Raw genomic sequence first — 24,501 nt, 5'->3', positions numbered from 1 at the left:
ATTCATTATGCAGAACAGCCAGGAAAGCACGGTGGACAGAGGTTTGGTTGGGATGATGGTCACAGAAGAGAGCTGTGAAGATACTGCTTCGGGAAAGTGCTCTTTAATTATCTTACTCAAAATCAGTTCTTGGACACATAGCAAAGAGAATACAAATAAGGAATGCCCGGACGGTTTAAGGGAGAGCGGAGTAGACATTTTGTTAGTTCACAAGCAGGTACTCCGGTGGGTATATGAAGAATCTCTGAATGCGTCTCAGTGGAGGACAGACTATATCCAAGTATTAATTTGGAATTCTAAAGAGTTGTAATACCCTACCAAAAGAAAGAGGTACTCGGTTATCTCTGTTGACAAGAGGCGGACATTGTGGCTCCACATAAAACGCTTTAAGGGGAAGGTGATGCTCATCAACATAACTAGTGTGCAGATCTATATTTCATGCCACATCAGTGACTTAGACGTGTGGTATCGCTACTCGTCCACCACACATTAAGAGTTAATGGGACTAACTATTTAATGGAGAGAAATTCACCCAGGTAAATGTGATTACAAATTCTATTTTCAAGTGCAGAACATTTGCTAGAGGATAGATTAAGTGTACAGCTTGAAAAAGTTAGTGAAATGGGCAACAAGAATGGATGGAGGATCTAACTCCGTTCCTGACCATGCACAATTAAAAGTGACACTAATGGCAAGAGGCACGCTTCAGTAAGACAAAGTTGAGACTGGGCAAGTATCTGGTTCATGAAGCTAAGTCTAGCGGAATAATGTACTGGGCATTTTCAGACACTTTATGGAATGTCCTTAAATGAGTTGTACGATGAAAGCAGATAGTACTGGCAAGAAGGGGATGGGTGGTGGGGAGGTTAAAAGGGAAACAGATGTATTGTTACAAGCTGAGCTAGCAAATAAACACCAATTCAAAAGCAGATCTCAGTTTGCCAAGATACAGGAACAACTTAAAGTGATGCAATTGTAGGACTTTGAAAGGGTGCCCTTAGTGCTCTAAAGTAGGGTATTTGAAATGGGTGATAAAGCCCACAGGATGTTGGCAAGAAGTCTGAAAACTAAGACACAGAGAAACAATTCACTGCTGAGGAATAGCAAGAATTAAGTCTTTGCAAAGAACAAGATGAAAGGTGATCTGTCCCTGGATGTTTAGATGCTTTTAAATTCTGAGGCGCAAGGAGCAATTTCCTAATGATGGTGAAGCCAAAGGTGGTCTAGGCATTCACTACATGGGGTTACTTACCCAAGGATGGTGGCTCCATCTCTTAGGAAAGGGATACTGCAAGGAGAGGAGTTCATCTGAGAGCTTATCTGGAGAGATTAGTCCTCATCCATCGCTCCAAGTGCTAAAAAATTATGCAATATTTTCATATCAGGCTTAGATCCTGAAATCTAGTATAAAGATGATTAACTATAGAATGCACAGTTATAAATAAAACATGCAATCCAAATGAAGAAATGTAACCAGCAGGAACATGTTAACACTGGGTAATAGGTGACAAAGTTGAACCCAGAGGTATTCTGCACAACATTGGCAACTTCTGAGACAGAAAATAGAATGAGATTTTTTAATATCTTTTGTGGAAAACTGAAACTATCTTAAAGACCCAAGCCTTAACTCTTCACTGCATTCCCTCAGCCAAGTTTCCATAATATCAATGATGGTAATAAATGCTGCAAACTGGCCCAACAACAGGCGTTCTTTCACCAACCCAGTTCTCATTAAATCTCAATACCATGATGTGTCCTAAAGGTCATTTACGCCCCGTTCAGCAGACTGCCAAATTCAATATAGGGCTGCAACTATGGTCGTGCTCACTAAGTCTTTGGCTTGCCTTTTGAAAAGGAAAATAAGTACTACAATAATATGTTACATTTTTCCAAAAGCAAATGTAGATAGTCTGAGAATCTCCAATCCACTGAGGAAAATATGTTCAAACAAACTACATCTTAACATTCTCTGGTGAAAGCAAATTATACTAGGGATCAAAAGGTCCAGAGATGCCAAGAAATAGCCCGATGAACATCATAAAAAACAAAATACTACCAAACCTGCAGAAATGTTAAGTATTCATAAGGTGTGTTTGGCTAGAAGTCTCCATCAGATAACTGTACCAGTCTAACCTGTGTCGTCTCTGATTATTAGAACTTAAGGACATGATCAACTTCTGCACAGTCTTACATTATAAATTGTTTTCCTTTTCATGCTTTTCTCTACAAGTCTCAAATTAGCCGCATAGCATATTTTATTCAGGAGATTAGAACAACTACGCTTCCTGGTCTGTTCTGCTCCGTGCTGCAGTTGGCTCACCCCAGTGTTAGTCACCCACATCTTGTGTGGGTGCAAGCCCAAAAAGCTTAATAGTTTTGTTACTACATGAGTTTTATATGCTGCCCCTTCATTTAAGCTGTGTGCTCCAGCTGATGGAATGAAGCTTAAAATCCGCAGCTAAACGAGAGAACAAGCTTTGGTCATGGTTTCCGGATCAATGAAACTATCAACACACATCCTGTGAGATATTCTAAAGTTGAAAATGTGCTTCTATACTAGATTTCATGTGATCAAGTACACGTTTTAGTCAGTCTTCATAATCACCGGTGAGTGTACTCCGTATGCCAGATGCTGACCCAATACCGTACCCAAGATGTTTAGCAGGCCAATTCCAAAATTTAAAAGATCCCATGATTTGACTTTCAACCTCTGCTTGCAGCACAAGAGATGTTAGAGATCCTCCTTTGAGTGTGGACAACAAAAACAAAATTGAGATGTCCTTGTGGAATGTAGTCTAAACTCCCTAGTACAAGGGTACGAGTGTATAATACGGTTACATTTTAAAAAGCATTACTTTGAAAGGTGTGCTTTGGTATTAAAATGAATACATTTACTAGAGCAGAAAACCAGTAACTTAAAACAACTGAACGATATTTCATACAACAATTTGAAATTATTAGATTAGAAGTTATAAAACACTTGTTAAAAAACGTAACACTCACCTGGGCTATTTAATGATTCTTCGGCAGTCATCTGCATTAACAGAGCAACCTGCTGACGTTCTGACAGAGGATAACCTGCCCTGATTCCAGACAGACCCATTCCAAACAGTAATCCAGGCTTTCGATTGGCTGGCTCCTTCTTAATTCGTTTTCGCTCTGGACCTTGTTTCTCTGTGAAGTCATTCAAGAAACCATTTTCAGGCAAGGACACACACGTATCCAACAAATAAACCCAATAATTATTTCTTTAAATGTAAGCAGCATAAACGGGTTAGCTACAGAGGTTTTTTCAACCAAAGTTATGGACCTTTATTTTGATCTTTTTGGCACTACATGATTAAGCCTTCAGAACTTCTTGCCACTGTGGAAATAAGACGATAAATATGAACATTGCCGGCGCCATCTTTTGTAATGAAGGCCCCTACGAGCGCGTAAGCGGCAACCATTTTAGTCACTGCAGCCATTTCCCACATTGCTGGTCACCTGCACATCACCTCAGCTGCCCTCAGCCGCCCCCGCGCTCTGACTGAACCCGAGCACACATAAAGGAGTCCTAAAAACATGTCAGAATGACAATACCCTAGAGCCACTTCCCACACCAAACCCACTTGTCCTTTCATCCTCTGCGCGCAATCAGGCCTCCCTGATAACCTCCTCCACTGCACCAGGCTACTCACTCCGGCCCCAGGCGCTAACACCCCTGCAGACTTAGTTTATTGCCCGTGTAACGACAGAACTTGCCTCACCAACAAAGGGGCCGGAATTCAATCAGTGACCCGACCCCTTTGATCTGACCGATCCCACATGTTTTAGGTCCTGTCAGAATGTCCAGCTGTGAGACATCGATCATCTGTAAGATCCGGGTGGAGGAACATTTGCTACTGGACTTGTGTGAGAACTAGCTTAAGGCGGGGATTCCAAGGATGTTTCACTATGTAATAAAGTAACGCCAGAAATGTTTGACCATGTAATAAAGTGACCAAAAAGAAACATAAAAGGCCAGGCCTCAGAGATGCAGTTAGAGCAACTCCTGACGATAGCCCCGGTGTCTAATGCGATGTGCTCTCCTCTAGAGCAAATAAACTTGTTCTTCGCCTTCCAACTACCAGCGCCTGCCTCGTTATTTTGATCGCTATTCTCAAGGTGATTTAGAGGTGGTTTGCACCAAGCAGCATCGAAAGTCTTGGGAGTCTCGTTGCTTTTCATCAATTGGCGCAGCAACGTCGGGGCCCATCAGCGACACGTGGGTCCAGTGAGAGAGGTCCTAACGACGGAGTGAACATCTAAACGATCAGGAAGTGCACCTGCCTGAAAGAGACCCTCGTCTGGCGGCCGATCAACTGAACTTCACCGGTTCCGAACGGACCTCTCTCGAGTGACCTACGGTCCTGACTGGGACCTTGCGGGAACGCTGCATCTTTGGAGTGAGAGGACAAACGAGCGCTGGAAGGGGGCGCCTAAGAAACTGTCCGTAACGGTCCAGGTAAGGTCGTGATATATGACAAAAAAAAACTGATTGTTTGATTGTATTGAAATTGTTCGCTCGAATACTAGTATTCTGTTCTTTGAAGTTATTGGTAGTAATTGAGGTATTCCCTGCTTGCAAACAAGAGTAGAATAGGAATATTCCCTCTTTGCAGGCAGCGAAGGACAGGTAGTGTGGACCTTTGTCCACGACCTATTGAGATACTCATATTGACCGCTTGTACGTCATGTCATGCCGGTCTTCTCAAAATTGTTTGATTGTTTTGGACCGGACCGTTTGTTAGAGGTCAGTCATCCAGCAACGCCGGAAGGCACCCCTAACAAGGACATGTATGTCAAATATGGAGTTGCCACCGTTGCTTACAGCAAACTATGGCACAAATATACTAGAAAGGACCGGGTATATCAGTGGCCACTGACGGGATCTTTGGATCTCGCTACAATAGAAATCTTAGAAACAGCGCTCTTTAAAAAGAAAACCACGCAAGCCATGCTCGACAACTTCGGCCTCTGGCGAAAGTAAGCAATGCATTGAGTTTTTGAGGGTACTCTTCATCCTTTAAACCGAAGGTTAGAAGGTGTAACAAGTGTCCACTTTTTTCTGATTAATCGCATCTAATATCCGGGGAAAGAAACGGACACTACTTTTCCTCATCCCTCCATTTCTTGATGAACATATGTGGCATTTCTCTCATCCCTCTGCCTCTACCAGCTCCTAATAAGGCTGGGCACTGAGACTTCCAGTGCCCGTATTCCTTGCAGAATGCGCATTGGTCTTGTTCCAAGTCCTGTCGTCGTACATACGGTGTCACTGAGTCATTTCTAGGAGGCTGTACTCTAGGGATGTTGTGTTGGTAACTTACTTTATATGGTTCCCGTCCCGCATTCACCCCTTGGAGCTGGGCTATCATTACTCTTTCCTTTAAGTCTTTCTTTTTCTTTTCTGTGGCCCTGTCATTTTCGTTTTTCTGATGCTCATAGTACTGAGCCATTTGGAGAATAGCCGCTGGCTTAGAAGGCTGCCCAACTACTTTCGCTAGTCTGTAATTTCTGGGATACCTCGGGTAGTAGTCCTTTAACGTAAATCTGCACGAATAAGCGGTGTCCGGTCGCAGTGGACATGTCCTGTCCACTGTAGTCGGAGAACACTGTTGGGAATCTCGAGAAATACTGAGACATCCTCTTGAGGTTTCTGGCGGCATGCTGTCACTATGGACCAGTCTATCTTTTTCTCTGGTATCAATGTTTTTATTTTCTGCACTACTTTATCGGGGAGCTCCAATATAGCTTGAACTGTTTTTTGGCCAGGATTCCGTTGCTAGTCTAATGTGTCGAGTTGTTCCCAGGTATGGCCAAACAATTCCGAATGGTTTATCTTCCTGATCTGCTTCCACACATCGGCCGGCAAACATAACCCAAAGAACAAATCAATGTCGGCAAGTGTCATTATCGTGTACCCCAAAGCGGTACCTAGTTCGGTGTAAAAGGCAGTGGGATTCATCCGTAAATCTGGAAGAGATTTACGGAATGTCAGGATGTCCTGTCTGTTCCATGGCTGATACACCCAATTGTACACTACCCTCCCTTTAGCGTCCTGATAATGTATGTCGAAGAGTCCCTTGTCCTCTAGGGGGGACCCAATACGGGGCAGCCTCTTATCGGCATCATGTTATCCAGTTTCTCCATTGGGGGAGTCACTGGCTTCGATGCTCTGTCTGCATCTATCCGCCCTTGTTCTAAGAGGTGGCGGAATACTTCTAACGTGAACAAGAAGAGTTCTTCTACCTCGCTGTCATTCTCTTCTCCTATGTCCACTTTTCTATAAAGTGCCATTAGCCTCGCTGGTCCTACATCTTGGTATTTCTCTTCATAGGCAGTGAGCGCATAGTAGCAGAAGCGCGCAATGAAGAATCGCTTGTGGCTCGCGTCATAAGAATTGCAGATGTCTGTCACATACTCTCTGTTTCTCTTCTATTTACAAGGGTTTTGACTATCTTATCAATATTTGCCCGCTCGTGTGTACTTAATCACGGAATCCTGGGTAACCCTTTTTCTACTGGTCTTACTACCACTAATGCGTTCGTGGATGAGGCACTTGGTGCAAGTGGCTCGACTGGAGCGGAAACGATTGTGGTGTCTCCGCTGATATCTTGCTGTTCTTGTTGCTGTACTATGGGGTGGTTAGGGGCATAAGGAGGTGGCATGTGGATAATCGGGGGACCCAATAAGAGGTCATCGTTTATTCTTTGTTTAGCCGGTAACTCTGGGTACAGAGTTGAAGTTGTTTTAACAGGGCACTGGCCCGATAATTTCGCTTCTTGTTCTCTTTTATCGTTCTCTTTCTTTGATATCCTCTTCTAACTTTTTATGGTTCTGGTAACCAGACTTTCGTGTTTCTTTATCCTGCCTGGCTTCATCTCTTTTCTTTTGTTGCATTGCTTCCAATTAGCGGCAATATTTTAATTTGACATAGTTGTTATCAAAGAATTGTGTGGTGCGTACTTTTAAACAAGGGGCAAGTTGTGAAGCGCCAGAAAAAGTAAAAGGCAAAAAGTCCTTATTAGAGGCAGTCACGTTGCGGTGTTAATGAGGCATAATTAGCAACATCTAGGGATTTTATACAGTGGTACCCTAGATGTTGCTAATTATGCCTCATTAACACCGCAACGCGACTGCCTCTAATAAGGACGTTTTGCCTTTTACTTTTTCTGGCGCTTCACAACTTGCCCCTTGTTTAAAAGTACGCACCACACAATTCTTTGATAACAACTATGTCAAATTAAAATATTGCCGCTAATTGTATGCATGTATGACCAATATACCTATTCATGATACCTACTGAGCTTCCCTATCTCCTTGCTTACAGTCAAAACTGAACCCCTTCCCCCCACAACTCTGCCTTGCAAAGCTTAAACTTGTTTTACTAAAAGACAACGTTTGATCCACGTTACCCCAAATGCGAAGAAATCGTACTGTGATTACTAATATGTATTTGCACATTAATATGTAATTCTTTTTCAGAAAACGAAAAATTGATTAACAGATACCGCACAAATAGTGTGAGTATAATTTGTGTTTATTGTTTGTATCAGTCCTGACGAAGGCTCCATAGACCCCCAGGGCCCAAGGAGCTGAAACATGTCGACGCTTTTCTAATAAATACCGACAGACTCAGTAACCCGGTCTGCACAAAGTATAGTTCTGTTTTTAACCATAGTGGAAATATACCCCTCAATAAATCCTTGGGGTTATTTCCCTTTTTTAACTATTATTCTTCTGCACATCACTTTTGCCACTTTTTCTTTGCACGGGGAAACCCTCATATCTCTGGACACTGCACCAAATAACCCAGAGGTGCCTCGGGTGAGGCTGGCAGTTCACACACAGAAGATAACCAGATGATAACTGCCACAACTACAATGCGGGGCGGATGAACCATATATACTGCACCTTCGATTTGCATTGAGTTTTTGAGGGTACTCTTCATCCTTTAAACCGAAGGTTAGAAGGTGTAAGAAATGCCACATAAACAGCGAGGAAGAGGACGTAGAAGAGGGTATGCGAGCAAAGTTAGCGAAGGAAGAGTGAACACATTTGATCGCCCTAGACAGAACCAGTGCCAGCAGACAGATTACGACAATATGTATGACTTTGCATAGGATAGCCAGGGGCAAGGGAGGGATCCAGTCGAGCTCTATGTTGACCAGCAAGGCCCTTATGTCACCGCAAAAGGTCCTGGGAACGGAGTCACCATTTTTGGGAGACACAGGAGCAACACGTAGTGCACTATCCAAACGACTGATTCCACGGGCACCCTTGTCTGGCTCACACAACCTCTATAGGATTTGACGGTACACCCTCCACCAACCCTTTGTCCAGACCAATCCCCTTCAAACTGGAAAACAATGTTATTGACACAACGTTCCATCTCTCCTCCAACACCCCAGACGCCATTATGGGTCTCGACCTACTGAAACATTTCCGTGCGACTATCAGGTGTTCGCCGGAAGGAGTACGAGTCATCTTATATGACAATCACCAGCTCTCGAGAGACAACCCCTCCCAACACATGTACCCCATCTCTGAAGCAGACACATCCCTACTAGATACTTTGCCCTCGCATCTATGGGCTAAAGCTGATTCCGACGTAGGACGAATGATGATCAACCCAGTACATGTGACTATACAGCCAGACGCAACCTTACCGAAAATACCCCAGTACAAGATATCGCCAGAGGGCCAGAAAGCCTTGATCGAAATCATACAATCACTCAGAGGCGGGAGTGGTGGAAGAGGTAGTGAGCAATGTTTGTAATAGTCCCATTCTACCAATCATAAAGAGACAGGGAGAGGGAGATGGAAAGACCTACCGCTTTATCACCAACCTACAGAAAGTAAACAAAATAGTAGTAGTACCACAGTATCCAGTAGTTTCTGACATCACCACCATCCTAACCCAGATTCCGTCAACTGCTACCACTTTCACTGGTATTGATCTCAAAAATGCTTTCTTCTCCATACCCATTCACCAAGACAGTCGCTATCTCTTCGGATTCACTCTAAGATTCTGCTCATATAGATTTTGTCGAGCACCCCAGGGGTACACCGAGAGCCCGAGCATCTATAGCCAGGCGCTCAAGAGACAGTTAGATGCAGTTCAATTGCCGGACGGAGGCGTGTTGATCCAGTATGTGGACGATATCCTTCTAGCAGCAGACACCACTCCACTAGCTGTCAGAGCCACCATCCAACTCCTACACTTCCTTGCGGACAATGGCCACAAAGTTTCTCGAAACCACAACAAAGTTCCCAGGTCAAATGTGCCTCCTTGTCACGTCACATATTGTGGATTCCAAAGGTACCCAGTATTCATTGATTCACCTCGAAGTAACCAAAACATCAAGAAAAAAAATTTGTTAATAAAAAGTGCTAACCAAGCAAGCATTTTTTTCTAAATAGAATCAGCAATTGCTAATATCACCATCTGTCCTACTTTTACTAACACATTTTCTGCATCCTTCTAAGTGGTAATCCACTTTTTTGCAGTTTCAACGTACTTGCAGTTTGTGGTGTAAATAGAGGACATAAAACCCATAGGAGAAACTGGAAAGATATACATCTTTAAAAACTAGTCAAAATACATAATTCAGCAAGGAGTAATTTTCAAGATCTCTCAGTTTATTCAAAGAAAATACTGGTTTAAATTCTGAACAAGTGAAAAAAAACAGGAAAATACGTTTTCATCTCATTTTTTGACATAATGGCAGATTACGAAAAATAAAACACCATTAAGGAGCCTATTACAATGTTGGGCAAAACTGTCTTGTGTGAGAACCGACCATAGGTCTGCAGTTCCACCCCCACCTATTATGATGCAGCTTCACCTGGTGCGGTCGCAAACTCATTTCACAGTGGGAGCTTGTGTTGTGGTCAGAAACCAGCCGTAGCACAAGCTCCCATAGAGATGGGAGTTTCTGTGAATACCTGCACTGCGTGGAGAGATTGACAGCCCTCAACAGGAGGCCGCTGAGGGATGGAGGCCCTACTATGGGCCCCCTAAGTAGCTTTCCGACTGCATTTCCATGTCGGAAAGCCAGACATGTAAAGCCTGCCTAAAACAGACATAATCCGGTCAACGTAAACGCCATCCTAAAGGGATTATGAGCTGCCTCTGACTGGCCAACAAGCTCCTTGAGCCCGATAGAAACCAGCCAGAATGACCGGCCGGTTTAAACTTCGACCTCCTTCTTTGTAAGAAGGCTGTTGGAGTTTAAACCAAGGATGGCGGTCGGAGGCTTTCCGACCGACATCGTAATCGGCCCCTAAGTGTCAGACCCCTATGCTGCCTTACTGTTTGTTGGTTACTTTATAAGCGCTGCGGTGCCTGAGGGAGACGTATTTTGATTATTGCGCTCAATGCATCTCACAACCCCCTGCCGGCGCACATCAGCTCTCCAAAGCGAACAGCGTGGCCAGCTGGGTGATAAGATTCTGTGTTTTCCAGTGCCCAATATGCCTGGAGCGACTACGCCCTCACAGAGAGCCTGTATTTGAAACACTTATGGTATTTCTGTGTCAAGAGCATTTGGACACCAGCCTAGGCGACTACAGTTGCTCAGTGAGTTATTGTGGGTGCGTGGTGTCCTGATGGGGCAAACCCGTTATTGGCCCCACAGGCGGCATTAATGATCTGGGAGAACCCCACCTTGCTAAAACCCTCTGACTCGCTGGAGATCCCAGCACTAGTACCGCTGCTCACCTTGTTATACCCTTGTGTTTACAACCCAAAAGTCAAGGATACCTCTATTTCTAAAGTGATATTGCAGGCAGTGGCCCCTCTAGACAGAAAATTGCTGCAATATGCAGTGTGTTGCTTTATACTCCTCCCTGGGAGGGAAGACCCCTTACAGCTAATGACCATTTTACCTCCGGGAGGACCATTCCACTTACACCTCTCCATAAACGCAAAAGGGACTCTGTGCCAGGCGGCTATCTCAACGCTTTTGACCGGCTGAAATAGACCCTCATAGACCACTCTCACCCTCAAACCTGACCCCTCACAGTGCCTAGTTTGACCCCAGCAGTACATCACACAGACCACATTTTAAACCCACTACCGATAGCCCAACCACCTCTTGGCATAACTTCCCAAAACACTAAAACCAATATGCACCTTAACCGGTTTAAAACGAAGATATAGGTAGAGAAGGAACAGATGTCCTGAGCTGTTGATTGTCCTCCCACAATCATGATACCCACACTCATGGAATTAAAACAAAATTCATTAAAGCCTTGTTTTAAGACAAAAGCATAAAAAAATGGTAAGAGCATTGAAAGGCTCTCGAAATCAGTCTCTTCAATTATGAAAAGGAGCAGAAAAACACACTTCTTTCGAGCATATTCCTGTGGATGAAGAAGAACCTCTTAGGCCTAGGTAGCTCTAAGATGTGGAAACTTAACTGAGCATAGGCTAAAAGGCACCTCTTAATTCATACTAACCCAAACAGCAAGATGCTTTGACAATGCTCTTTGGGAATCCTTTGACAATTCTCTTTCAACTCAAATGAATGTGGTGGTGAGTAAAGAGAACTATCATTTGAAATTGTTCAAGATAATCCTTTCAAAAATCCAGTCAGATCATCATGTCCAACTAGTAAGGAGGATATTCCAATGCTCCAAAAATTGCATCAACTGCAAATCAATGTATGTAGGCCACTAAAGAAGCAAATCTTAAAACCATAAAAAACGAAATTAAGTACAGAAGCCCTAATCAAGCAATTTAACAAAATCCCAACAACTGCGATAGGGATTGAACATGGATGCTGTGTCCCAATTGGCAACAGACAACTAACAGATATTGTCTAACTAACGACCTGGGTTTCAAGTGGGATTTGGTAGGAATTCTGTAACTTTAAACTTTCTGGATATTTATTGCATCCTGAATGGTGGAGACATTTGCTTATTTGCCTTACTGTATCTTGCATTAACCAGCAACATGTTTGATCATCTCAGTATGTTACATAGGTTGGAACAGAGGATAGGCTTCAGAAACAAATTTTTGAACTCCTGCTCCTTTTCTCAAGTGATAAAGATCAGCACGCACACCTCGAGATCCTAACACGTTATCGGATTTTTCCTAAGGGTCCTTAATTTCCCTGACCTTGTATAAGGTTTAACTTGTACCAGGAAGTATATAGCTAGGGGAGTGTAAGAAGTTGGCCTGATATATGATGTCTCCAATTCTGGGGGCACCTTGTATCAGTCCAAACAAACCCTTATGGTGTTGGTTGTAAGTCAACCTTATAGACAAGCTATCCTAAGGGTAGCATGGATTAAGCAGCCTTAAAGGCTTAACTCAAGAGGGCATGTGAAGCCAGCTGTTTTACCAATCACAATCCTGTAATTGCAAATGAAAGGACACCACACAAGTTATATATTATAAACATGTATGTATTTATTACTAGAATAATCCTCTATACTCTTTATGAGTCTAGAAGCACAAGCGTTTAAACAGAAGCACAGTAAAACATATGAAAGTTGCACAATTATGGATGAGGCCCAAGGGGCCACGCAAACCATATACAAAAGTAGTGGTAAAAGTATCACTACTAGAACAGTGGTAAGGCCTGAGGCCTTGGGAATCGCTGGGGCTATTCGGGACTAGCAGTGGTGAAGTCGGGAAAAGCCCGCGGGACTCGGGTGCAGCGCTTCAAGCACACGCATGTACCAATGCAAAGTCAATGGTGCGTAAAAGTTACAAAGTTACTATTAAAGGAGTCTTCCGACTGGACTAGGATTACCAAACTTTAGACTTAGACACTAGAGGTGTATACCAATGCAGGAGAACCGGCGTTCACGAGTTACCTCACCCACAGGAAGCAGGTGCATAGGTGCCAAAGTATGTCTGGTTTCGTCACGCAGTCTGATGGTGCCTGGAGATGAAGATGCTGCAGGCGTCCAGAGGAGAAGTGTCCGGTGCGATCCAAGGGTGGATCGAAGCTGAAGGGTACCTGAAAGCAGAGGGGACAGAGTCTGGGTCACTCAGCAGTGAACAGGGTGGAACCAGGAAGGAAACAGGCAATGTCTGGCGCAATCAGGTGGTTGTCGAGAAGCTTGTCTCCACTGCCACGTGGACTCTGGGGCACCTAGGATGTCGAGGAGTGGATCACGAGCTGTCCCACGAAGGCTCTCGCTTTCTGCGGTGTCGGCTTCCGGATTGGAGCAAACAAACCTTGGCAAGCGCAACCCACTCAGGATTCGAAGATCGCTTCTTACTCGGACCAGCAAGGTCAGAGCGGGTGATCCTTTTCAGGGGAGCGAGGGCCAGTCCAGAGCAACCGGACTGGCAGAGAAAATTCAAAGGTTCGTCGGTACTGGGGCCGCTAGCCAACGGGCAAGCGACCGGACCAAAGCGTTGAGCAGGAAAATGCAAAAGGGTCCCACGCAGCACTCGTCGAGTGTGGAGGGGTGAGGTTCGGTGCAAAAGCTGCTCAGGGCTGGGGCTTCTCAAACCCCAATGCACAGCTTCGAGGGAGCCTCAGGAGCTGCACGGTCAGCACGTCGTGGTCTTTCCAAGATGGCCGGCCCCACGCTTCAGGTCGCCTCCACGGGTCTCAGATTCGCTTGGACTGTGAATCGGGCTGTAAGAAGGCAGGAACGCTGGGTCTTGTCGATATGTCGCTCGAGTTCCGGCGGGAACTGCAACAAAGCAAACGGTGACGCGCTGGATGGTGCCTGTTTGCACAGGGTGGTCACTCCTTGTCCACAAGGGAGATTCTTCAGTCTTCTACGTCGAGTAGGATGTCGAAGGGTCCAGAGTTTCGTTTCATAAGTTTCAGTCACGATAATCTGAGTGCATGGGCACTGCTCCCACCTTTATTCCAAACTGGGGGGCTGGATTACCTGCTAGATCCCTCCTATGGGTGGGACCCAGGAAGGGGGTGGTTACACCCCTTTCCCTTTGTCCAGGGTCGCGCTGGGACTGGGGCTGGTGTGCCCCAGAACCGGTTTGACCAGATTATGCAAAGGGAAGCGTTGTGCTCCCCAGGCAGTGTCTAGTTTCATTCAACCCACCCTGCCCCAATACACTATCTCCTGTCTGGGGAGGTGTAGCACCACCCTGCGACAGGAAACCCTTTGTCCCGGCCTCCTCTGCCAAGTTTCGGTAAGGAGCAGGAGGTCAGACTTGTGTCTGTGGCAGCAGCATCCATTTTGTGATGCTGAGGCTCTGGTTAGAATTAACCACATTTTAGCAAAGTAACAGGTCTTCTCCCTCTAGAAGGGTGGAATGCTACCCCTGTCGCCAGGACTGGCGAGGGGGTAGTATTCTAAAGCGTATGACACCTTACACTACATATTTTGATAAAGCCAAACCAAAGTTAGCACATAACCGCGATGGATTATAATGCACTCAAGAGTATATGGTATGGCAATATCCCGAAACAGCTAAGGGAGTAGGTCCCGACAGCTGCAGACCGGCTCAGCTCATGCTAGAGCACCATCTCACATAAAACCAAGCACTCTGCCTCCAGGATTGTTAACGATTCAGAAAAGGGGGTGGTGATGAACAGAGTGTCTGAATTAAGCAGACCACTCTTACCCAGTCCAAAGATCAGGGCTTGATCCATCACCGTTATTTATCTCACTGCACCATCCCAGCTCAGAACCTGGCTATATGCAAATCAGTCTGTCCCTGGCCCAGTGCATCATGGGAACAGGGCAGACAAAACTACCAAGCCAATTCTTCACCAGAAAGAATTGGCTTGGTAGTTTGGTTTGCCCTGTTCCCATCATGCACTGGGACAGGAACAGACTAATTTGCATATAGCCAGGTTCTGAACTGGGATGGTGCAGTGAGCTAAAAAACGGTGGTGGATCTAGCCCTGGTCTCTTGACTGGGTGAGAGTTTTCTGCTTAACCCCTTGCGTGCGGGGCGTTTTCACCGCCTGTGCTGACTCCGCCTTGCGCGGGCGTAGTCATGACGGAACGGTTCCGTCATCAGCACAGGTCACCCGACGCTGATGACGGAACCGTTCCGTCATCAGCGTCGAAGGGGTTAATTCAGAGACTCTGTCCATCACCACCCCTTGTTAAATATTTTGTCCACCCTAAGCGTGGAAGGGTATACTCAGATGCGAGTCCCTTGCTCATTGCACCATCAGGATTCAAGCAAGCCGGGCCGACGGCGGCTGAAATGCCAGAAACCGGTCCCCGGAAGCTTGTTTCCTTCCCAGTGTAAGAATTGGCTTGGTAGTTTGGTTTGCCCTGTTCCCATCATGCACTGGGACAGGAACAGACTAATTTGCATATAGCCAGGTTCTGAACTGGGATGGTGCAGTGAGCTACAAAACGGTGGTGGATCTAGCCCTGATCTCTTGACTGGGTGAGAGCATTCTGCTTAATTCAGAGACTCTGTCCATCACCACCCCTTGTTGTTAAATATTTTGTCCACCCTAAGCGTGGAAGGGTATACTCAGATGTGAGTCCCTTGCTCATTGCACCATCAGGATTCAAGCAAGCCGGGCCGACGACGGCTGAAATGCCAGAAACCGGTCCCTGGAAGCTTGTTTCCTTCCCAGTGTAAGAATTGGCTTGGTAGTTTGGTTTGCCCTGTTCCCATCATGCACTGGGACAGGAACAGACTAATTTGCATATAGCAAGGTTCTGAACTGGGATGGTGCAGTGAGCTAAAAAACGGTGGTGGATCTAGCCCTGATCTCTTGACTGGGTGAGTGTATTCTGCTTAATTCAGAGACTCTGTCCATCACCACCCCTTGTTTTTAAATATCCAGGATTGTTAAGGCCTGCCATAGGAGTGACTTATAGGTATATATGTGTCCAGATAGGGTTAAATATAGGTATACTATATCTAAGCAAGGGGTGATTACACCACCTTGCCCCAGCTGAGTGATCAGCCAGGTGGGTCAATTTTGGATAGCCAGCCAGGGGTGGCAAAAGATATGCTGCAGCCCCTGGTAGGCCTTGGATGCACCTATGCCCTGGGCACCTATAGTGCACTGTACAGGGGCTGATAAGGTGACCCAAGCCAATTTAGGTATGCACCTAGGGTACATGGAATCCATTTTAAAGAGAGCAGATAGCAGGGGCCCTGATTAGCAGGGAACCAGGCCAACTAAGTCGAAAACCAGCTAAACAAGGCAAAAAAATCTGGGGTAACTATAGTCAGGTATCCACCTTCCTACAGGGACTATGGGGTTACTATGCATCAATATGCAGGAGACACCCAATTACACCCAAGGACACCATCGGGAGGTCAGCAGAGCCACAGGCACAAGGATTCACTCCTTCAAAACAACCGTAGCCATTAAGCAATTATTTTGTGGAATAGCCACTAACCTAAAGAAGAGTGGAGAAAACAAACTAACCATCTTTATTTCAACAAGTTTAACACCCATTTTCGACCCGCACCTAAACCAACCAAATACCTAAAAAAGTTGCAATAATGAGAAACTAGACTCTACTCTTCTTCAGGAATTGAGCTGCAACTTGATATGCGCTACTCACCAACTATGCTATTTCACCCCATCCTAGATTCTCGCGGTCTTAGTTCAACATATTTTAATCCCAATTTTTCTACTTACAATTAAAGAGCAAAAATACCACCACTTTAAGTTTGAGTAATAGAAAAATATTAAATAAAAATGTTTTGATATCAGCAAAAATAAATACATCTATAACTGAAATCAGAAGAAAAATAGGAGTACATGCATTAAGTCAAGGACGTCAGGAAATAAAAAAAAGATCTCAGTGAATTTTTAAATCGTCTATCTTCATGTACTAGAGTCGGTTGCACTAACAAAGTAGGGCACAAGTCAAACCCATAGTTTGCTATATGTGAAGTGTGTTATTTTACAGTGCCTGGACTGATGGCTCTCGTTCATTCAGCCAGGAAATCACCACGAGAAGTCAGCATACAAGGGTTTTATATGTACACGCATTCTTTACTGCTGCATTAAGCAACACTATTCCTATTGTGCCAGAATATGAAGAAATTGAATTAAAACCAATTAGACTGATGGGTTTGGGAAATGAATATTGAAAACTTGCAAAAAAGTTCATAGTGTGGTTCTGCTGGAAAATAAAATCCACAGAGAAGAGATTTTAGCCTCTACCCCAATGCCACTTCCCTAAGATCCTCAGACAAGAAGAGGGTTAGGAATATTTTTTTCAACACTTGAGCCCACATTTCTGTTTCCCAGAGCTTTTTAATAGCAGCTCTTGGAATTACTCATAGCGGCCATCAAGTTACATACCTCTAAAGAATGAAAGCACAGTTGGATTTGAATTTAACTAGCAGAACATAGCACATTAACTAATTGAACCATCTTGCTGTAACAATGTATGCATGGAATCTGACAGTTATGTGCACTGCATGCAAAGTAGAGTCTTGCTACTGCGTTGATTATAGTTAAGAAATTACAGATCATGAATCTACCAAAACTATACAGTCCAAATTTGTATAGAACTCGGTTATAACTACATTCACATAAAGAGTTTTATGTCATATTGATAAAATCCTCAAGATTTGGACAGGTTTAGACAAACATTTTGCCCACAAAGCCACCATAGTAAACCATATGTTATTAGCATTAAGTCACATTCCTTGATAGAAATCTTTTTTTTTTTTAAGGACATGGGCCAAGTCAAGTCAAGTCAAGTCAAGTCATGAAATTTGTATAGCGCACTACATACCCAGAGGGTTTCAAGGCGCTTAGGAAAGGGGGGAGGATTATTTGTCAAATATCCACGTTTTAAGCTGCTTTCTGAACGCTAGGTGATTGTGGGTGAGGCGAAGGTAAGCGGGGAGTGAGTTCCATGTTTTGGCAGCCAGGTGTGAAAAGGATCTGCCTCCCATGGTGGTCTTGTTGATGCGAGGTACAGGGGCGAAGGCTTGGCTGGAAGAGCGAAGTTGGCGGGCGGGGGTGTAGAAGGACAGCCGAGAGTTGAGGCAATCTGGTCCGATGTCGTAGAGTGATTTGTGTGCGTGGGTAAGCAGTCGGAAAGTGATCCTCTTATTGACGGGTAGCCAGTGGAGGTCTCTCAGGTGACCAGAGATGTGTTCGTTGCGTGGGATGTCTAATATGAGCCTGGCTGATGCGTTTTGGATTCGTTGGAGTTTCTTCTGGAGTTTAGCGGTGGTGCCTGCGTAGAGGGTGTTTCCGTAATCCAGTCGGCTCGTGACCAGAGCATGGGTGACTGTTTTCCTTGTTTCGGAGGGGATCCAGCGAAATGTTTTTCTGAGCATGCGAAGAATGTTAAAGCAGGAGGAGGATACGGCGCTGACTTGTTTGTTCATTGAAAGTGAAGAATCTAGGATGACGCCTAGGTTCCGTGCGTGGTCTGTCGGGATGGGTGCTTTTCCGAGGGCTTCCGGCCACCAGGAGTCATCCCAAGCCGAGGGGGATGTGCCTAAGATGAGGACTTCTGTTTTGTCTGAGTTTAGTTTCAGGCGGCTTTGTTTCATCCATTCTGCGACTTCTTTCATTCCTTCGTGTAGGTTAGTTTTGGCGGTGCTGGGGTCCCTGGTGAGAGAGAGGATAAGTTGAGTATCATCCGCGTAGGAGATGATGTTGAGATTGTGTTGGCGAGCGATGGCCGCAAGGGGGCTCATGTAAACGTTGAAGAGGGTAGGGCTGAGCGAGGATCCTTGTGGTACGCCGCAGATGATTTCAGAGGCCTCGGACTTGAATGGTGGGAGGCGGACTCTCTGGGTTCTTCCATTGAGGAACGAGGTGATCCAATCAAGTGCTTTGCCTTGGATTCCGATGTTGTTGAGGCGTTGTAAAAGGGTGCTGTGGCAGACTGTGTCGAATGCTGCAGAGAGGTCAAGGAGGATGAGGGCGACTGTGTCTCCATTGTCCAGTAGAGTTCGAATGTCGTCTGTTGCTGCGATGAGGGCGGTCTCAGTGCTGTGTTTTGCTCGGAAGCCAGATTGTGAGGGGTCGAGGGATTTGTTGGCTTCGAGGAAGGCGGCGAGCTGGTTGTTGACTGCTTTCTCGATGACTTTGGCCGGGAATGGAAGAAGCGAGATGGGGCGGTAGTTTTTGAGTTCGGTGGGGTCTGCTGTTGGTTTTTTCAGAAGGGCGGTGAGTTCAGCGTGTTTCCAGTCATCCGGGAAGGTGGCGGTGTTGAAGGAGCAGTTGATGACGTCTCGGAGGTGCGGAGCTATGACGGAGTCTGCTTTGTTGAAGATGTGGTGAGGGCATGGGTCTGTGGGGGATCCAGAGTGGATGGAGTTCATCAGGCGGATGGTGTCCTCGGTGGAGATTGGGTTCCAGGCGTTAAGGGTGTTAGCGGGGGGAAGATGGTCTGCAGATGGTAGGGTGGGTTGGCTTCCGGGTTGGTTGTCGAAGCTGTTGTGGATGTCGACAATCTTGTTGTGGAAGAAAGAGGCTAGGGAGTCGCAGAGGGTTTGAGAGGGGGTGATGTCGTTGGAGTTGGCCGAGGGGTTGGAAAATTCCTTGACGATGTTGAATAGTTCCTTGCTGTTGTGGGCGTTGTTGTCAAGTCGATCCTTGAATGATGTTTTCTTGGCTTTTCGGATCAGTTGGTGGTGAGTACGAATGGCGCTTTTGAAGGCATCCTTGTTGCTGGTGGATGGGTCTTTCTTCCAGGTCTTTTCAAGGGAGCGGCACAGTTTCTTGGATTTCTTGAGGTCATCGTTGAACCATGAGGCCTTCTTGTTTCCAAGTTTGTGAAGACGTTTTTTCAGTGGTGCTAAGGTGTCGGCGGTGTTGGATAGCCAGAGGGTGAGGTTGGAGGCGGCTTCGTTGGCATTAGAAGAGAGGGCTGGGGGGTTAAGGAGGAGCGATGAGGAGATCTGGTCGATGGTGATTTTGTTCCAGCTTCTTTGTAGAGTTGGTTGGTGGTGGTTGATGGGTTTTGGTTTGTTGTAGGCGAAATGAACGCAGCTGTGGTCAGTCCAGAGGAGCTCCGTAGTGTGGCTGAAGGAGACATGGTTGCTGGAGGTGAAGATTGGGTCGAGTGTGTGACCTGCGATGTGGGTGGGGGAAGTGACCAGTTGTTTAAGTTCGAGGTTGGCGAGGTTGTCCAAGAGGGTGGCGGTGTTGCGGTCGTTGAGCTTTTCGAGGTGGAAGTTGAAGTCTCCTAGGAGGATGTAGTCTTTGGAGGGGAGCGCGTGTGGGGTGATGAAGTCTGTGATGTCTTCACTGAATTTTGCGCGGGGTCCTGGTGGTCTGTAGAGGAGGGTGCCTCTGAGAGTTGTCTTGGGGTCGATGTGGATCTGGAAGTGAAGGTGTTCGGAGTTAGCGAGGTTGGCGTCGGAGTTGGTGGAAATGCGGATGGATTTCTTATGGACGATAGCGATTCCTCCTCCTGTATGGTCGGTGCGGTCCTTGCGTGTGATCTTATAGTCTTCAGGGATAGCGATGGCGATGTCAGGGGCGGAGGAGGCGTTCATCCATGTTTCCGTTAGGAAGGCGACGTCAGGAGAGATGGTGTCTAGTAGGTTCCAAAGGTCAATGGCGTGCCTGTGGACCGAGCGGGTGTTGAGAAGGATGCATTCTAGGTGGTTGGGGTCGGGAATCTGTGTTGTGGTCGTAGCGGAGATGTTGTCGGTGCCGCTGAATCTGCAGGAGTAGCAGGAGAAAGGTCCATGGGTGTGTCCAGGAGCGGCTTGGACGCAGGTGGGGGCGCGGCCGGGGTCAAGGGCTAGGAGGGAGGCGGCATCATAGGTAATGCGGGGGGGCTGGGGAGCGCGATGGGCAGGGGGTCTGGCGCTGGGCGCGGTCCAGGCGCGGACGGGCGTAGACGGGCTTACCTTTGGCGCACCTTCGGCGCGGGTTGGGCGCGGTCGCTGCGCGTGAACGCTGCGCGCAAAAACATCTGTCATAAGTGGATAGTGGAAGGGGAGGGGCGAGGGAGGGTCAGCAGGGAGGCGGGAGCGTGATTGGAGGGACGGGGCTGGGACTGGCCAAACAACAAAATGGCAGCAGCAGTAAACAACAGTGATCAGGGAGAGGATGGGGCGAGCAGTGAGCACAAAATTAAAATACACAGCAGCGCTATGCTTACAGCGCGTTGAAGCAGGATGCAGCGCTATGGGATGTGGCAACAATGAAATGCAGTACAAGTAGCGTCTCCTCACAGGCACAGTGCGTCTCTAATCAATGTAGCCAATCAAGTTAAGTTAAAAGCACAAGTAGCGTCTAAACATGAGGCCCAATGCGGCGCTATGAAATGAGATGGAATGCGACCCCAAAAGATAGCAAGCAGAGCCCAGGCAGCGTGGAGCAAGAAGCGCTACGATACCAGGAGGGAATGCGTGGAGCGGCCGCTTCTGTGCAGGACAGGACGGTCACAGCTCACATGGGGGGTGGGGTCGGTCTCTACTCTTAGTGGGAGGGAGGGTCAGCAGGGAGGCGGGAGCGTGATTGGAGGGACGGGGCTGGGACTGGCCAAACAACAAAATGGCAGCAGCAGTAAACAACAGTGATCAGGGAGAGGATGGGGCGAGCAGTGAGCACAAAATTAAAATACACAGCAGCGCTATGCTTACAGCGCGTTGAAGCAGGATGCAGCGCTATGGGATGTGGCAACAATGAAATGCAGTACAAGTAGCGTCTCCTCACAGGCACAGTGCGTCTCTAATCAATGTAGCCAATCAAGTTAAGTTAAAAGCACAAGTAGCGTCTAAACATGAGGCCCAATGCGGCGCTATGAAATGAGATGGAATGCGACCCCAAAAGATAGCAAGCAGAGCCCAGGCAGCGTGGAGCAAGAAGCGCTACGATACCAGGAGGGAATGCGTGGAGCGGCCGCTTCTGTGCAGGACAGGACGGTCACAGCTCACATGGGGGGTGGGGTCGGTCTCTACTCTTAGTGGGAGGGAGGGTCAGCAGGGAGGCGGGAGCGTGATTGGAGGGACGGGGCTGGGACTGGCCAAACAACAAAATGGCAGCAGCAGTAAACAACAGTGATCAGGGAGAGGATGGGGCGAGCAGTGAGCACAAAATTAAAATACACAGCAGCGCTATGCTTACAGCGCGTTGAAGCAGGATGCAGCGCTATGGGATGTGGCAACAATGAAATGCAGTACAAGTAGCGTCTCCTCACAGGCACAGTGCGTCTCTAATCAATGTAGCCAATCAAGTTAAGTTAAAAGCACAAGTAGCGTCTAAACATGAGGCCCAATGCGGCGCTATGAAATGAGATGGAATGCGACCCCAAAAGATAGCAAGCAGAGCCCAGGCAGCGTGGAGCAAGAAGCGCTACGATACCAGGAGGTATCGTAGCGCTTCCCTAAAAAGACCCATGCTGAGGAATAGCAGGGTGATAATACTTTAGAGGAACCAATGGAATTTGGAATAAATTCCAGGCATAGCTTCAATAATAAAATAATTACACCAGTGTTTTGTCACTCCTGAGGTTGAACCTAAATTCACAGCTTCTTTGAGAATAACAAATAGGCACCATAAAAAATGTAGATTCACAGGAGGTAACAGGGCTCCAGGAGCGTGGCAATGCCTCTTAAAAAAGGTTTCTGCAGCAAAATGGTTAAACAATTGGGTATGGCAGCCATTCAAATATTTTCACATACATCACATTAGTAATGAAAATTAGATAGAGGATTGTTCACTAATGCTTGTGCATATAGGACTTCACATTAGGAAGATAGACGTTTTACAGGGAATGATCGGGTGCACTAGAGAAGATGGGAAGCACTGTCCATTCATTTTCAGTTACCTGTATCTGAATCTTTCTGCTCTCCATTTGCTCCAACAGTGAAAGGTAATTTTCTCTTTGTTGCTTTTTCCTTCACCTCCTTGCCGGCATCATTTCTGTCCAACTTGGGAGTTTTGTTCAGGGAAACTTTATCTTTATCCTGTGAAAATTGAATGGAAGAAACCCTTAACATACTTTGATACTGACTGATCTGTTAAAACGCAAATATATGGACACAGAATTTAACACATTAACATTTAAAGGTTGTGCTCAAGCAGGAGCTAAACTGTTTAAGATTGAGAAGGATGTTATAGTAAGACAGTACAGATAATAAGAAAAGGGAGCATTACAAGTGTTCATTGTTTTCTTCAAATTCTCATTCATGATTTCTCCCACCATCTTGGATACATACCAAGCATCAGAAGCTTCTTCAAGAAGAGATGGCGGAAAGAATTCTTTGAAAATAGGCCAGATTCCACAGGACCTCCATGCTAAAACTTGGAATTGGTGCTTGATTCAGACAAGTGCTCCGCTGCTTTTTGGGTGGAGTTGTGCGATATCAATGGCTACATACATATATACAGTAAAGCTTTGTAGAGGAACCAAATGATGTTGAATGAAAATGTAACTTTCCCTGTAAGCATCTATTCGTAGCCTGTAGTGCCATACATTCATATGCAGTTCGAGCTGGACTGTTCCCATGAGGCACAGGGCAGACTGATTTGCATATAGCTATGTCTGAACAGGGGTGGCAGAGTGGGCTAAAGAACGGTGATGGATTAAACCCAGATCTTTTGACTGGGTGTGAGTGTTTGATTGATTCAGATGCTCCGTCCATCACCACCCCCTTTTGTACCGCTTTTGGCCGCCATAAGTGTGGCAGGGTATGCTCAGACGTGAGTCCCTTGCTCACTTTGCCACTGGATTCAAGCAAGCCGGACTGAAGACGGCTGGAATGCCAGAAACCGGTCCTCGGAAGCTTGTTTCTGGTCCAGGGAAGACATGGCTTGGCAGTTCGGGCAGGACTGTTCCCATGAGGCACAGGGTCAGACTGATTTGCATATAGCCATGTCTGAACTGGGGTGGCAGAGTTGGCTAAAGAACGGTGATGGATTAAACCCAGGTCTTTTGGCTGGGTGTGAGTGTTTGATTGATTCAGATGCTCCGTCCATCACCACCCCCTTTTGTACCGCATACATTCATATGCTTAGCATTACCTTGCCATCCAGGATCAGACAAACAAAAGTAGTTTTTCTTCGAAGAAGTCTGAGTCATGAGGTATAGTGACTCCTCCTGTGGTGTGCATCGCACAAGTTGCTCGGCTCCATTGTTGGATTGTTTTTAGCTCATCGGAGGAAGGGTTAGAAAGGGGGTAATATAGTGAGAGGAGAGAGAAACATGTGTAGAAGTGCGAGTGTGGAATTGAGTGTGTTAGATGGAGAAGTTGCTTACCTTTGGTAATGCCTTATATCCGCAGATTCCTTACCTTTGAATGTGTAAGGTGTTTGAGTGGATCAGTAAGATTTTTCTTTGAGCAATACCCCTGGCCTGAGCTAGCTCAACGTGACGATGTGGGCGCCGTGGTTACGTCCGCGTCACCTATATAGGTGCCACCTCGACGTGCTGTCAGTTACTTTACGTGACTTAAGCGCGGAGGCATGAATTGCACAGACATTGGTGTGTTTTGAACAACTAGGTCCCTGAAAGGGAACAGCCAGACTCTAAAAACCTAACCACAATGTAGTGAGGTAGGGTAGGTCAGAAAGAAATCTGCGGCTAGGTAATGTCTCTACCAGATAAGGCTTTACA

The 24,501-nt window shown here is 46.2% G+C and overlaps 1 protein-coding gene across 2 annotated transcripts in view; it reads right to left on the bottom strand.

Annotated features, from left to right (window-relative positions):
* Positions 1 to 24,501, bottom strand: part of ANKRD11 (ankyrin repeat domain 11) — a 1,181,327-nt gene that overhangs the window by 357,658 nt on the left and 799,168 nt on the right. For both annotated transcript variants that reach the window (XM_086945797.1, XM_086945798.1), the window contains exons 5-6: positions 22,714 to 22,852; positions 3,004 to 3,174 (exon numbers count right to left, since the gene is read on the bottom strand). In XM_086945797.1, coding sequence (XP_086801923.1) covers positions 3,004 to 3,174; positions 22,714 to 22,852 — 310 coding nt within the window. The remainder of the gene's footprint in view (positions 1 to 3,003; positions 3,175 to 22,713; positions 22,853 to 24,501) is intronic.

The sequence above is a fragment of the Lissotriton vulgaris genome, chromosome 12 (genome assembly GCF_964263255.1).
Source record: "Lissotriton vulgaris chromosome 12, aLisVul1.2, whole genome shotgun sequence".
Taxonomy (NCBI): domain Eukaryota; kingdom Metazoa; phylum Chordata; class Amphibia; order Caudata; family Salamandridae; genus Lissotriton; species Lissotriton vulgaris.
This window is presented reverse-complemented; position numbering and strand designations above follow the sequence as displayed.